General features: G+C 58.9%; 1 protein-coding gene across 2 annotated transcripts; it reads right to left on the bottom strand.

Moving 5' to 3' along the window:
- Window positions 1–3,398: 3,398 nt before the first annotated feature.
- On the bottom strand, window positions 3,399–13,837 carry PSMF1 (proteasome inhibitor subunit 1). 2 transcript variants are annotated; one of them, XM_075769109.1, is made up of 7 exons: window positions 13,736–13,837; window positions 10,104–10,256; window positions 9,426–9,508; window positions 8,567–8,749; window positions 6,992–7,039; window positions 4,803–4,961; window positions 3,399–4,672 (listed from the first exon to the last, which is right to left on the bottom strand). In XM_075769109.1, the coding sequence occupies exons 2-7, from the start codon at window positions 10,134–10,136 to the stop codon at window positions 4,621–4,623; spliced, it is 558 nt and encodes a 185-aa protein (XP_075625224.1). In that variant the 5' UTR covers window positions 10,137–10,256; window positions 13,736–13,837; the 3' UTR covers window positions 3,399–4,620. The 2 variants fall into 2 exon arrangements, with proteins under 2 accessions (XP_075625224.1, XP_075625223.1); XM_075769108.1 differs by lacking the exon at window positions 13,736–13,837 and adding an exon at window positions 11,212–11,519.
- Between the last annotated feature and the right edge of the window lie 440 nt (window positions 13,838–14,277).

The raw sequence follows: 14,277 nt of genomic DNA, 5'->3' as shown, positions 1-14,277 counted from the left end.
CCACGGGAGGAAGGGGAGAAAGGCTCTCGCACAAAGTCTGCTAGGGGAGCCATGGGTGTTTGCAATAAAACTCCACTGGAGAAGGCAGAACTCCCTCCTGCAACTCTCAGCACTGGCCCTGCAAGCCTGGATTAGAAAATAAACCCATTAGAGGGAGAAATCATCCGCATCATTTTTTGTCACTTTAAATAAGATGGAAATGGTCTTTCTAGGTGGAAAGGCTGAGCCCGTTTGGGGGTTACATCTGCCAAGCACCTGCTTTTTGTGGATGTGAGAAATACTCCCATAGATTAGAGCATGAGGCTGCTTGAGTAGACTCTACTGGAAGGGGCCGTAGTTGCTTTGTCAGCATCTTGCTGGGCTGTCCCTCAAGGACCTGCAGGACTGGGCAGAAAGCCTCTTGATTGAGATATATATATTTAAGGTGAACAAAGTGCATTGAGGAAGGAGCACCATTAAAGAAGCTCCACCATCAAGAGGTCCAGGACTGGGAAGTGATTTTGTACAGAGACCACCCCGGGGTTGAGGCGGAGGGCAGCTGCGGTGGCGGGTCATGGAGCTGCTGGCAGCCCCATAGCCACTCTGCCCCATGTCACAGCCGGCTGCCCCGCGCTTCCTCCCTGCATTGGCCTGGCCACCCTTCATCGCTCCCGGTGGGCGCTGGGGAAGAGCAGCGCAGTCAGCTTGAGGCACTGACCTGCAATGGTTAACATAACAGGGGTGTATTTATGAAGCAATCAAAAATATTCCAGCATAGTGAGAAAAATCTGGCTGGGAAAGGTGGTCTGATGCTGTGCAGCCTAGGTGGGATGAGGGTCACAGGCCCCTCAGCGCAGGGGGGTCCGGGTTCTTTGCCCACCCATGGGAATTAGGTGCTGGTGGGTGGGTTGGAGGCACCTTTGAGGTATCCCAGAAGAAGTTCCCCCCGTCCCCTGGACGTGCAGTGAAACCAGCCCAATGGGAGAGTGTTTCACCCCTACATGCCATTTCTGGATCCTCTCCAGTTCCTGTGGGAGAAGCCGGTTTTGCTGGAGGAGGCAGGAGGTGAGGGATGAGCACTGGGGAGGAGCGGGCAGCACCATGCCCAGCAGCAAGGGAAAGGGTCCTGCTGAAGGTGGCAGACACCAGCCCAGGACCCGCTGCCTTCATGTGAAGCAGGGACAACAGCCGCTACCCCGTGCTTTGTGTGGCTGCATCCCAGACAGGTCACCCCGACACCACAGGGATGGGCAGCACGGCTGCAGCGAGAGGCACGAGGCTGGTTCCCCCCCGGCAATGCCACTGCACCAGGCCATGGAGTATGGTGCAAGGGCAGGCAGGTGGCAGGCAGCGCATCCTTGTCCCCTCGTTTAGCACAGAGGTCTCCAGTCCCCCAGCTCCGGGGCTTTGGGGTGTCCGCACTTGTGCCAGGGGTGAGTGAAGAGGGAACAGCCCAGCACGTCTTTCCCAGTCCCATATAATGGGGGCTGCTTTGTTTTCCTGTCTGCACAATACACACCGGTTCCTCCCTCACACCATGCACAGGATCTCAGGGACGGAGCATCGTCTGTGGGGTAATTAGCAGCGCCGGGGGCTCCGCCTTTGGGAGCATGCAGGGCAGATGCCACTGGGCTGGGCGGGCTGGCAGATGGCTTGAAGGACTCTCTGGGGATCTCAAGCCATTACCAATAATTCAGTGTCTTTCTTCAAACGTGACGTGGAAGTGCCTCGCCGGTGCTGCAGGAGGAGGGAGGGCTGTGCCTGTGCCAAGACCGCACACGCCAGCCCCAGCCGCTCTTCACAGTCTCCCCATAAAATTAACTCGAGGTGTGTTGCTTGCTGTGCTCCCTCGCATGTTAATGCTTTCCCTCACTTAGGTTAGCAGCAGCCGTTCCAGGGACACATGGCTGGGGGCCTGGACCGTCCCTCCTTGCTGGTGGGAGACCCTGCCCTTGCAGCCATGGTGCTTGGCGTGGTACAAGCCCACAGCAGGGACAGCTGCCCCCAAACTGTGCTCGAGGAATGGGGTCTGTGCCCAGCCACCAGCCCTGCGGATGGAGCAAGGAATGTGCTTGGGATCACTGGTACCCAGGGAGCCACCTCTGCTGTGCTCCAGGCAGCTCCACAGTGGCCCTTTGGTGTCAGCTGAGCTGGCCGCAGGGATTGTCTCCTGACCCCTCTGTCCTGGAGAGGATTCTCACCTCCTTTTACCCATCCTCTCCAGAGAGGAGACAGCACAGCCCTGGGAGTCCCAAGGCTCAGGCACGGGCCTGCAGCAGGCACGGCTCAGTGCCGGGCACTTACCCTCTTTGCAACCCCTCTCCTTTCCCACCTGCTCCCCCAGCTGCACAGCATCGTGAACCCACTGGGGTTGAACACTGCAGACAAAAGATTGTTTATCAGGACCCGCCACAGCCTCTCCCAGCGCTGGCTCGCTTTAATTAGCCCCATCAAAGCCGGCTGCGTCTCTCCCTCCTGAAAGGTTGCAGAACATGATTAATTCAGGCACAGAAAGCAGCCGCCTCCTGCAGAGAGGGGCCCCTCTGATAAGGCCAAAGCTGTTTCCTCTCCCCACAGCACCCTGCATCTCTCAACCCCTACGCAGCAAGGTTGGGGGCTCCTTTCTCCTGGGGCAAAGCTGTGCATGGGCTCAGGCTGCTCCAGGAGCCAGAGGGGACAAGCAGGAGCCATGGCCTCACCAAGCCCTGGGTCTCTCTCCCCATCCCACCCATACTGCAAACGCAGCTGCTGTCTGCTCCAGTCAGGGGCATCGTCCACTGCCCATCTGTGGATCTGTAGGTGGGACTGTCCACCAAAATCCCCAGGGACACGCAGTGAGGATGGTACGTCCCCGCTGGGTCTGGGCTCACACCACCTCTTGCAAACACAGAAGTCCACCGCGAGCCCTGGGGACGTGCAGGGGATGCTCCAGCTGCCCCCAGTACCGAATTGCTATGGCCGGTCCTCCCCGCTCCCACCTGCATGCAGCTCTAGGGTTGCACACGCCGTAACTCAGCTTTATTAGCTGTATTTGTAGGCAAAGGGGTTTTAAAAGGAAAAAGCCTTTGGGGAAAAGAGATAGACAGGGGGGATCACTTCCCCCTTTTTATTTATGCCAGCACGGCTGCACACAGAGTACCGACGGCATTCAATACCCTGGAGAGCCAATTACTGCAAGGAGCACAGCCAGAGCAAAGGCTGGGCTGTTCTCCACTTAATTTTCTTAATACAGTCACATCGTCTCGGAAAAGCACTGCTGCTCAGAGGAAGGTACAAAGCAGATTCCCAGCGTGAATCCTCCACCTCAGGGAAGGCAGGCACAGCCTGGGCAGAGCTTTGGGGCTTCCCTTCTCAGGGCGGGGAGAAGGGGGCTGCAGCTAGGGCAGAGAAGGCACCCCCAGCAAGCACCAACACAACACTGTTGTCAGGTTTTTATTTCAATTTCACAAACATCCTTCCAAGAAATCAAACCATGAGAAGAAAAAAATAGTATGAACCCCTGAGAGGACAGACGAGCCTCAGCCCCAAAATTAACTGACCTGGGGGGAGCTGCGGGTAAGGGAAGGGGGTTTGCAGTAGAGCTCAGGAGCCTGAGCCACATAGATCTCACCCGTCCTCCCCGAGCCATTTGGCAGAGTTCAGCCACGCCAAGCCATGCCAGCCTTGTGCAACAGGACTGACGGTAGGGAAGCATGTTCCTATAAACCTCTTCTGCAAAGCAAATCCCACAGCCAAGCGAGCCCCCCCTGTGCATCCCCAGACAGGCCCCAGCTCCATGCTGGGCTCAGTTCCACTGTGCCTGGACACGGCAGGTCGTGTGGGTACCGAGCACCCTCCCTCCTGCCCCAGCCCTGCGTGGTGCTGGTCAGGCAGCCCTCGCCACGCTGCCTGCAGGGCTTCATGTGAACCCCGGGAATGAAAAACAGCACTGCTGCAGGGGAGAGATAGGGCAAGGTGGGGCCAGGAATTCAATATGTATCTCTTCTCACGCATGTGAAAGGCTTTGCTCGTGGTGCTCTTTAAAGCCAGTGCGCACAGCCATGTAGAAGCTGATCTCAGCCGCTGCTGGGGGTCTGCCCATGGAGGCAGGGGTCAAGCCTTCTACCCCTTCTCGCTGATCAGCCCCTTGCTTGGGTAAAGAGCAAGAGAGAAACCATCTCTGGATGGGGAGTCCGCTCTGGCTGTTCACCTTCAGTCAGGCTACTGCAGTTCCCCAGCACAGGAGCGGCAAGAAGCCAGCTCCTTCCTCCACACTGACCACTTGAGTAATGCCAGCGGCAAAAGTGGTGCCACCCCAGAGAAGCAGAGGAAACCCCACAGCACCCAGGCTGTTCTTGGAACACCAGGACACACCCCACATTGCCACCTTGTGCAGGGCAGGACTACGTCAGCTAGGTGCAAACGGCCGGGCACCCTCAAAGGAGCACGGAAAGAAATGAACCTACTGCCTCCTCTTCTGTCCTGCACACAGGGAAACCTTTATAGCTGCTCTGACACACAGGAACATAGCCCCGAATGAGGAGAAGGAAAATGCTGCTGAAAAGACCGAAGTCCACTGAACGGGGAGTGAAGAGGGGAAAGTGCTCCTGCTTCTGAGGAGACTGCTCTGGCTGCGGCCATGAGAAGCCATGCAGTGACTCCTCACATGAACATGTCATCATAGCCTGGAGGGGGAAGGTGGTCAGGATCTGGCCTGGAAAGAAATTCAGAGCAGAGTAAAACCAGGAGTGAGAGCTCAGTCTTGTAGGAACAGGAATGAGAGAGGAGATCCAGGGGCAGCCCAGAGAGCAGGCTGGGGATGCTAGGCACAGCCAAATACCTACCCAGATCTACCAGCTCCTAATGGGCCAAATGGGTCAAATCTGGCACCTGGTGGAACTGCTCCCGGGGGAAGCCGGCCTGGAATGCCTGATGATGGGTCAATGCCAGGCTGTGGGAAGCCAGACCGGAGAGGATCCACAATCATTCCCCCACTCCGACCTCTAGGAAGAAGAAACGTAGAGAAGGAGATGAGATTGGCACTGGTGAGAGAGAAGCCAAGTGTGTCCCTGTGCCAGACCTCTGCTGCAGGAATGCCGAGCACGGGAACATGGGGTTAAGCTGACACACGGCACGTGGGAAGGAAAGCACCCCTAACCCACTGCAACACAGGCCAGGACAAGCCAGTGAGGCAAGCCCATGGCAGCAAGACAGAGAGTCCTTCATTTGTGTACATGTGCCTGTGTAAGAGTGCTAGGGCACATCTGATCCTTGTCCCACAGAGGCTCCTGTCTGCCATGGGAGGGAACCTGAAGGCATCACACCCTGTTCCTGCCCAGGGTTATCTCAGCCCTGCAGACCTGCCTGCACCACACCACAACACAAGGTCAGGGGCAGGACATGAATCATGGCTCATGATCATGCTAAGGTGGGAGTCTTACTGCTGCAGAGCACACGTTAAGTCAGGGCACCAGGAAACACCCTGGTCCGGGGCACCACCATGCCACCAAACCCTCAAGGGCTAGCTGCAGACACGCACAGGGAAGCGACAGCCCTCATCTGCCTTCCTCAGAGCCAATGCCAAAACAGACACTCAGAGAAGTGGAGAGGCAGCTTCCCTCTTCCTTCTGCAAGGAGCCATTTAGGGCATCAGCAAAGGCTGGTAAATCCTGGTGGGCTGCTGACCATCCTCTGGGGAAGCGTTGGACCCGCTGGCCCTTGCTGCTGGCTCGTACTCCTGTCCCTGCTCTCCTGGGCAAGTAGCACGTCCTGCCCTGTGCAGTGTCGCAAGAGCTCACGGATCCAGCCGTGGCTCCTGCCAGCCTTTCCAAAGAGCTGCCTGGAAGTCATTTGCTGACCACGGTGGCTCCTCGGAGCTGCCCCACGCTGCGAGTGCCATTCCTCATAGGCGGCTTTGTGCAAACTCGGCTGGAGCCTCTGGACACCGCTGCCATCATAAAAGTCATTAACATCCGCGCTAATGAGTTCCATTACGCCAGGCCAGCTGCCCAAAGCGCCCCGGGACAGCCAGGCCTCACGAGCATATGCCTGGGAGTCTGGGTCTCCAGCCCCAGCGCTGGCAGGTGTCAGCACACAAATCTGCTTCCATTTACAATCTTCTTTTGTCATTTACAGAGAAAACTTCTGATGAAGGGCTGGAATCAGCAAGAGAAACAGGGTTCTCCCCACAACTGAACCCCTTCGCCTCGTGTTACCGGGTTTCCTTCCAGCCACCCAGGCTCCAGGCCTCTCCTTCCAGCTGGGCATGACATTTTTAGCTGGCCCTTTTCTAGCCAAGCCCATGGAGAACCAAGTCTTGCAAGAGGGGAAAAAATGCCATCCCCACAGGAGAGAGGTTCCAAAGAGGACTCCCCTGGGCCGCAGGATGCTCTGCAATGACTCCAAGAGCTGTTTTTTGTCTGACTATGTGCTTTTAACTGGAATGAAAGATGACAGGTTCTACTTGCCTGACCAAACCAAAGACAGAGAGATGTATCTGTGAAGGTTAGTCCCCCAGACAGCCCTGCTTTTACCCAGGCTTTCTCTTGAGTGCCTCAGACACCAGGGAGGCTCACAACCAGGACTTGAGAATCTGTGGACTCGGCTCTAAGCCTCCCCTTCTCCAGACTGCTGGGCTTTAGACACAGCAGCTGGTAACATTTTAAATTAGAGGCTTACATTCACTTAACGATGTATTCAGCTTTGATTTACTGAAGGAATTACTGCATGTTAAATGAATACAAGCTGATTATTAAACAGACGCAGATTGCAACCTATCATCTATGCAAAAGACAGGATCTTATTACAATATTAGAACCATATTGAGCTTTAGCAACTGTCAATTGGTCCCTTACAATTTGCACTGAGCAACCATCCCATCGCTGTTCGCACTTGGAGACACTTCACTGGACGCCTGAGCCAGGCAGACTCCAGCTGTTCCAGAGAAGGCCCCCAGCCACCCCCACACACCCCAAAGGCAGAGCAGGGGAGCACCCCGGACGCGCAAAACACAACCTCTCCCAGCTATACTCACCCAAAAGGGTCCAGGTCTTCCCCACCAACAGCGAAGGGGTTCAAGGGACTGAAATACACAACACATCAAGACATTCAGTGAAGGGAGACCAGCTGCATGGAGTGAGCAAGAGCAAGCAAGCAGGCTCATGGGTGCTCTCCCACGGGAAGCGCTGCAGCACCCAAAGGGCTCTGGGACCTGTGTGACCCTGTGTGAGCAGGCTGGCATTGGGAGCTACCCCATGCCCAGGATGCAGCATTCCCTGCTCTAGGGTGCAGCTGGGCACGGACACCGGTGTACGTGGCAGGCTTGCAGGAAGCTTGCTGAGATGAAGGGGGCCCCGCTGTTCCCACTGCTCCGGGCTGAAACTGTCTGTGGAAACTGGGAGTTTCCATGCCAGAGGCTCCTTGAGCAGTGCCGGGCTAGGCCAGGCTCTCCAGCATGTCCCATTTGGAGACACAATGACAGTCCTGCTTCCAGGAGTGCGAGAACAGCGGGGCGGTAAGCCTGCAGCCAGCTGTCACATCTCCTTGCCAATAATATTTGCCAATGACATAGTTTCAGAGCTGTGCCCAGCTCCAGCCTGTCTGCCCAGGCCTTCCCAAGGAGCATCTTGCACCCTGAGCAGCCCTGAGCACCAGCAGACAGCAGTGGGGTTAAAGAAGCAAGAGGTGACACGCAAGGCAGAAGCCACAGCTGGTCCCCAAGGGACAGCAGGGCCACCACAGTGTCTCTGACTTCCAGCCAAAGGGGATTTCAGCTTGTGGGGGAAGAAAGGGGGGGAGCCCGCCTGCCACGTATAAGGAGTGGCTGGGCACGAAGGGGCCAGGGAGGGATGGTGAAGCGGGTGCCACGTGTCCCCCTCTCCCCAGCTTTGCCAGCAAAGGGTTTCAAAGGGAAACTGGGGTCAGGAGAGACAGGAGAAGAGGTCTCTGTCCCCCACCACCAAGCCCGCACCTCCTGGGCCTGGCTCCAAATCCCAGCTGGGTGCACCGTCCTGGGAGAACTGCTCTACCAGCCACAGCAGGCAGGAGGCTTAGAGGCAGACCTGGCTCTGCCCCAAGCGAAAGCAGAGCTCTGCACCCACCCCACGCCCTCTCCCCTCCGCCGTGAGCAGGGACCCCACAGGTCTGCAGGAGCCCATGGCTCCACCTGACACCCAGCGCTCTGGTGTCCCTCCCAGAGGCTGCACCGTCCTTCCCACTGCTGTGCCTGCTCTGCCAGCCCCGAAGCCCTGATGGTCCCTCAGCCATCATAGAGCAGGGTCTCCCTCCTTCCACCCCTCACCTTATCCCCAGCCCTGCACGCTGCCTGGTCCCTCCTGGGTCTGCAGGTCTCCAGCTACACACCCAGGCAATGCTGAAGGAGGGTCAAACCAACACGCAGCTCCAGAACAGGCCATCCATCAGCAGGCAATTTAAATCAAACCCAAGTGTGTGGCCAGCGAGGCTGAAACTGGCTGGAGAGGGTTTGGATCCCCCTTGCTCCCCCTCCCACGTGTGCAAGACGGGAACCTGAGGTGAAGTCTGGAGAGCTGTGCCAGCACCACGTCCCTTCTAACGGAGGACCGTCAGCAGCCACCTGCTCTTTACTCACCCGGACGGTGCTCTTGCGCCTGCCGGCTGCCGGGGAGGGACCCTGAGAGGGTCGTAATCCCGGGGCAAGTCAGGATCCTTCTCAGGCTTGGGATCCTTTTTGGCCTTTTCTGCAGGGGCCCCAAGGGGAGCGACGATGCCCGAAGCAATCCTTGTCCTTAGCTCCTCGGTGTTCTTGTACACCCTGCAGGGAGGAGAGGTGAGGCAGTGGGCTGGGGAGGCCACAGCACCTGAGTGCAAGGTGCTGGACAGGTTGCAAGAGGGGTGGTGAGGGGATGGACAGGCCCAAAGAGTCCTTGGCACAAAATGGGTCCCCAGCTGGCAGCACGGAGGGGACAGGAAAGGATAACAATGTGCAGTGGCACCAAAGCCCTGACCCTATTTGAGAGGGCGGAGGTGCCACCCAGCCCACACTCCTCTGTGGTGTGGCCATGACGCAACCAGTTCTGCACTGGAGGAAACCACAGCACATCACACTGGCCTCTAGCAAGGCCACAGGGTGTCTGGGCCACGGTTGAAGCTGTGGCACCACTGGGCAGTATCCACCGAGCACAGACAGGCAGGCAGTGCTCTGGAAATAAAAGTGCTGGGCTGGCCCAGCCCATTCCCAGGTGGGGTGACTCTCCCCTGGGCTCCGATCCAGGGTCTCACCATCCCCTAAATCCCTCTTGCCTGCTGCCAGCAGTGCAAAGGGAAGCAGAGGAGGGAGCTCTGGCTGCATTTTAGGGCTGGCTGGTCTGCCCCCAGGGTTTGTACTGGGGAGCAGAGTCCTCCAGACTCCTCCTAACCTAGTCTCTGCCCCCCTTCCCACGCCAGTGGGACATTTTCTCCTGCAGAAAATTACAGGGAACTGAGATTACTTGTGGAAATCATCCAGGTGCTCCGGGTTGATGTAGTCAGCCACTGCCAAAGTCACATCTGCTACCTTCTGAGAACTGCGATCCTGGCAAAAGACAGGTGAAACACAGAGTCGGCAGCCTGGCAGAGCTGGGAATAAGGGAAGGAACAGGTACAACTGCAGCCAGGGGCTTGGGATACAAGGAATGGGCTTGCCTGCTTCCTGCCACATCCCTGTGCTATGCCTGAATCCCCAGGAGCCAATCAATTCCAGTGTACAGTGGTGCTCTCCCTGCTCACTCCCCCAATCAGGGCTGCAAAGGGTGAAAGCAAAAACAGCCCAGGCAGGTGCTTGTGGGGGACAGGAAAAAACATCTGCAGAAAAATCCTGAGCTGAGAGTGGGACACAAAAGGGACAACTCCTGGGCCAGAGTGCGCAAGGCAAATCGCATCGCTGCCCCAATACGGCTGGTGTTTGACCAGCTTCACACTGGGACACTGCTGCTGCTGCACAGGCAGGTCTACAGCCCCTAGCACCTCCTGGGTCTGCCCCATCCTGACGGACAAACATTGCTGCAAGGTAGAACAAGTAACAGCAAAAATTTAAGAAATGGACCCTGCTGTTCTTTGCACATTTTGGGCAGCAGCGGCTGCTGTACCTGAAAGACCCCAAACCCACAGGGACCAGCCTGGGTACTCACCATGACGTTGAGGATCATACTGTCTTCCACCATGATGGCCTTCAGCAGCAGCTCATGGGCATCGTCCGTGGACTTGTAGCGCAGCGTATACACCTCCTTGTTGGCTTCCCAGCCGGCGGGCAGCAGCTCTGACTTCCTTTCATTGGGACCTGGCTGCAACAGGACAGATGTACTGCTGAGAACCTGCCCACGAGCCCAGGGGGAACTTGTCTTGGCTACACAGAGAGATCCAGGAGGGGATCTAGGTCTCCAGGAGGGGATATCTCAGTGACTTCCAGGTTTTTCCTACAGGACCAGGGCTTTATTTCCTACGGGCTGGTCCTGCCTGCCTGCCAGCCAGCCTCCCACAGGGTCCCTGCACTGGAACAGGAGGGTCACAACCACCCTTTGCTGAGCAGGAGAAGGCAACAAAGACCCAGACTGGTGGATGACGCTCTTCCCTGCCTGGCACCTCTCGGCTCCCCAGCATGGCACAGAGCTGTCCGAGGCAGCAGGGAAGGCTGTCACCCTGTTTGTCCCAGCGGTGCTGCTGGGGAGCACTGCCCCACACTGTCCTCTGCCCTGGTACTGGGGCATTTCTCTGCCAAGACAGTGCCCTGCACTCCCACCACTGCCTCCCAGCACTGCACCAGGCACCCTCCCAACACCCTCCAGCACCACACCACTAAACCCCCCCACCCTTAGCACTGGGTCCAGCATCACACTGTGCCCCTCCCTAGTATCACACCAGGGCCCCCTAGCACCACATTTCCCCCCAACACTGCACTGGACATCCACCTTTTGGTAGGGGGTTCCTCGGCCCAGCACCAAGATCCCCTCGGCCCCGTGGTGGCCCCTTTCATGGTATCACACGGACTCCTCCAGCAACGGGACCCCCCAGCTCCCCCCAGCACCGCAGCACCCCACTCCGGCCCCACCAGCAGCACTGAAGCCCCTCAGACCCGCTCCGACCCGGGTACCTCCAACACCCCCCGGCGCCGCACGGCTCCCCTCCTCCCGGCAGCGGGCGCCAGGCACGGCCGAGCGGCGGCGGCGAGCGGCGCTAGGAAAGACCGGGGCTCGGCCGCGGCCTACGCGACGGAGGAGCCCGGCTGGGCCTGGCCCGTACCTGGTCGCCGGCGCCGAGGCAGCGGTAACCGGACCGGACCAGCTCCCAATGGACGCCGCAGATCAGCGCGTCCTGCGGGCGGGAGACGGCGGCCCGTGCCCAGGCGTACAGCGTCTCCAGCCCCGCCATGGCCGCGCCGCACCGAGCAGGCGCGGCCGGGTAGGGCCCGCGGGGGGGGAGCGCCTGGGCGAGGCCCCAAACGCCGGACCGGCGCCGCCGCGGGGAGCGGAGTGCTGCACCGGACAGGCCGAGGCCGGGGCTGCCCCTCACTAGAGGGCCCCCGTCCCCTGCGCAAGGCCCGGCCCCGCCTCCCCCGAGGGCCGGACGTGGCTCGGCCGAGGGCTCCGACTGCTGCTGAGAGCTGCGGGCGAGCAGGGGGTTCCCCTCTTAGGAATTTAATGCTTCTTCGCACAGCGGGCGGGACGGAGCTCGCCGAGGGGTTCCCGCCCGCCGACACCCCCCCGAGCGGGGCCGCAACACCGAGCGCCATCCGGCAGCCTGCGGGTAGGGGTCTGCCCGACCCTCCTGCCCTGCCGTGCCCTGCCCTGCCCCTGGCTCTTCCTCGGCGGTTGTAAGGAAGGACTGAGCCTGCGGACGGGTCTGTGTGTGCTGCCGTAGGGAGCCTTTTCCCCGGGACCAAAGGGACCGAAACTCTGAGCGGCCATCAGCAGGTTTATTTCGTTCCTTCCACAGGTCCTTTGTCAGGGCCACAGTATTTGTAACACCTAAATTCTGCTAAAGCTGCCACTGAAAGCTACTCGGGCAATTTTCCTGCCCCTGAGCCAGAGCCAGTGTCCTCAGCGTGGCTGCGGCTCAGGATCGAGCAGCCCCGTGCTGGGGAACGCCATCCTCTGCTGCTTTCCCAATCCAAGCACCAGCTCCTTGGGGACTCTCGTCTTGACTTCATTATGCGTCAATTAATTAACTCGCACTGTTCGCTCTTTCCATTTCCCCCTCAAGAAGTCACTGAGGCTGAACAATCAACCGCAGACCGGCAGGCCTGCCTGCCCAGCAGCCCCCGCGGCTCGGCGCTGCCCGTTCACACGAATCATTGCCGTGCTGGCCGGGGAGCTGCCGCCGCCAGTCCTGGCTCCATGGAAAACAGCCACGGCTTGAAAGCCGAGTGAGCCGTGCCGGACTCGGTGGGAAAGTTACCACTGATTTTCCACGGGGATGGGATTGCAGCACGGGAGTTTCACGAGGGAGGCATCGGATGGGGATGCGATGAGAACAGCAGGAAATGCCTCAGCCGGAGCTTTTCCAGCGCTGGGCTTGTGATTCACAGCAGCAGGCAGCATTTCCGCCCCACAGCTCGCTTCTGGCGGGCAGCAGCCGCGGTTGCAGGCTTTGACGGCATCCACATTTCACTTTCCTGGCACAGCCCGTCCCTGGTTGGGCGAGGGGAGTACCAGTAGCTTCATTTGAATGCCCCCTCCTGAGGCAGAATTTGAAATTGTGGGTCTTCCTCCAGAAACCTGATCCTCACTCCTGTATCCCAGCGCTGCTAACAAGCTTCCTCTGCCTGCCTGCAGTCCCACTGCAGGTGCAGGAGCACGTGGATGTTTGGGATTGGTGACTGTGGGAGCCAGTGGTGCCTTGGTGGGGCAAGAGGCAGCAGGAATCGCACACAAGCTGTGCTGAGTGCTTACCAAGCTTTCGTTTTCTCATCCAACTTGCTGCTATCCCTGTTCACCAACGGTCTGCTCTCCACCCTCTCACCCAGCACCACGCACTCCTGTCCAGCCATCAGCTTGTCCTCCTGTGGTCTCACCTCTGTGTCCATCCTTAATTTATTTTCTCTTCCTCACATTGTGCTGGCTTCCCCAGACCACACAGGAGGGGTGACTTTTGGTGCTGAGACCCCCCTGGCCCAAGTAGCCCCTCCGTGGGCACAGCATGGGGTAAAGCAGGATGACTCTAAGCGTCCCTTTGCCACGGCCCCAGGGACCCTCCTGGGAGCTGGGCCCCCACCATACCTGAGTCCATGGCCCCGGGGCTGGCTGCCACTACATCAAAGCTGCCTTTCCAGTGCTCACGGTGCCTTGCCACGCCAGCCCGCGCCACCCTGCTCCCCATTGGCTTCTTCCTCTGCTCCAGCATGTCACTCGCTCTGTGGGTCATTGATGATGAAAACCACTGGCCACATGAAAGCGGCTCCCCTAATGTGAGTTAGGGGCCTGCAAGCTACGTGGGAGGTAGCGGACAGCACAGCCCCGGCTGGGATGCAGCAGCCAAGTCATTAACGAGGTGCTGAGAATTGCAGAGCCGGCTCATTAGTGCTGCAAGGCAAGTGCGTCACGTTGGCAGACGAGCATGTCGATGCCGTCGTCAGAGCAGCCAGAGCAAAGCCAGGAGCAGGAGCGATGCTGCAAGAGCTGGGCAAAGCCCCCAGAGCGGCCAGTGTCCTGGACACCTTACACGTTTGTGAGGATTCGTGCCTGGCTCTTGCACCCCCCAGCACCAACCCTCCTACCCGTGGAAATGCAGGGGAAGCTGCACGTGGCCCTTTCCCTCCCTCTTTTACCTGGGAACAGGATCCGTGGGGCTGCGCATCTTGTGGAGAGCTGCTCCCTGCAGGAGCGGAGCCGGGGGTGCTGTCCCAGGGGAGGCAGTGGCTGGAGCCGCCCCGGCAGGGCAGTGGTGCTCAGACCAGGTAGAGGGATGCATCAGCCGGGGTCACCTCCGTCACACAAACCACAGCATCCCCTGACCTTCATACTTTCCCGCTGCCTCACTGCTCCTGGTGGATGCTCCTACTGCGGTGTCGTAACGAGCAGAAGAGGAAACAGATTTCCCAATCGCCCGCCCCGCTGGCAGCCCGCGAGCCCTCCATGCTGGGAACAGCAACCGGCACGGCTGAGGCGACTGGCTCCCCCCCGATGCCGTATGCACCAGGTACGGCTCAGGACCCAGCGGGAGAAGGCAGAGAGGGGCCGTGGATAATCCCTGGCTGATGTTCAGGTGTCACACGCTGCTGTCGTCTGAGAACATTGTCCTTCCTTCTGAGTGAGCTCACTCTTGCTCCTTTCCTGTGGATGGGAAAGCCCATACACCTCACCTCACGCA

Source organism: Balearica regulorum, chromosome 16 (genome assembly GCF_011004875.1).
Source record: "Balearica regulorum gibbericeps isolate bBalReg1 chromosome 16, bBalReg1.pri, whole genome shotgun sequence".
Taxonomy (NCBI): domain Eukaryota; kingdom Metazoa; phylum Chordata; class Aves; order Gruiformes; family Gruidae; genus Balearica; species Balearica regulorum.
Note: the sequence above shows the minus strand (reverse complement) of the source record. Positions and strands in the feature narration are given on the sequence as shown.

Coding starts and splice junctions, on each gene's coding strand:
- PSMF1 (XM_075769108.1), bottom strand. CDS start 11,340: ATGGCGGGGCTGGAGACGCTGTACGCCTGGGCACGGGCCGCCGTCTCC. Junction 10,257..11,211: donor GCCTCGGCGCCGGCGACCAG/GTACGGGCCAGG, acceptor GTCCTGTTGCAG/CCAGGTCCCAATGAAAGGAA. Junction 4,673..4,802: donor TTAGGAGCTGGTAGATCTGG/GTAGGTATTTGG, acceptor ATTTCTTTCCAG/GCCAGATCCTGACCACCTTC.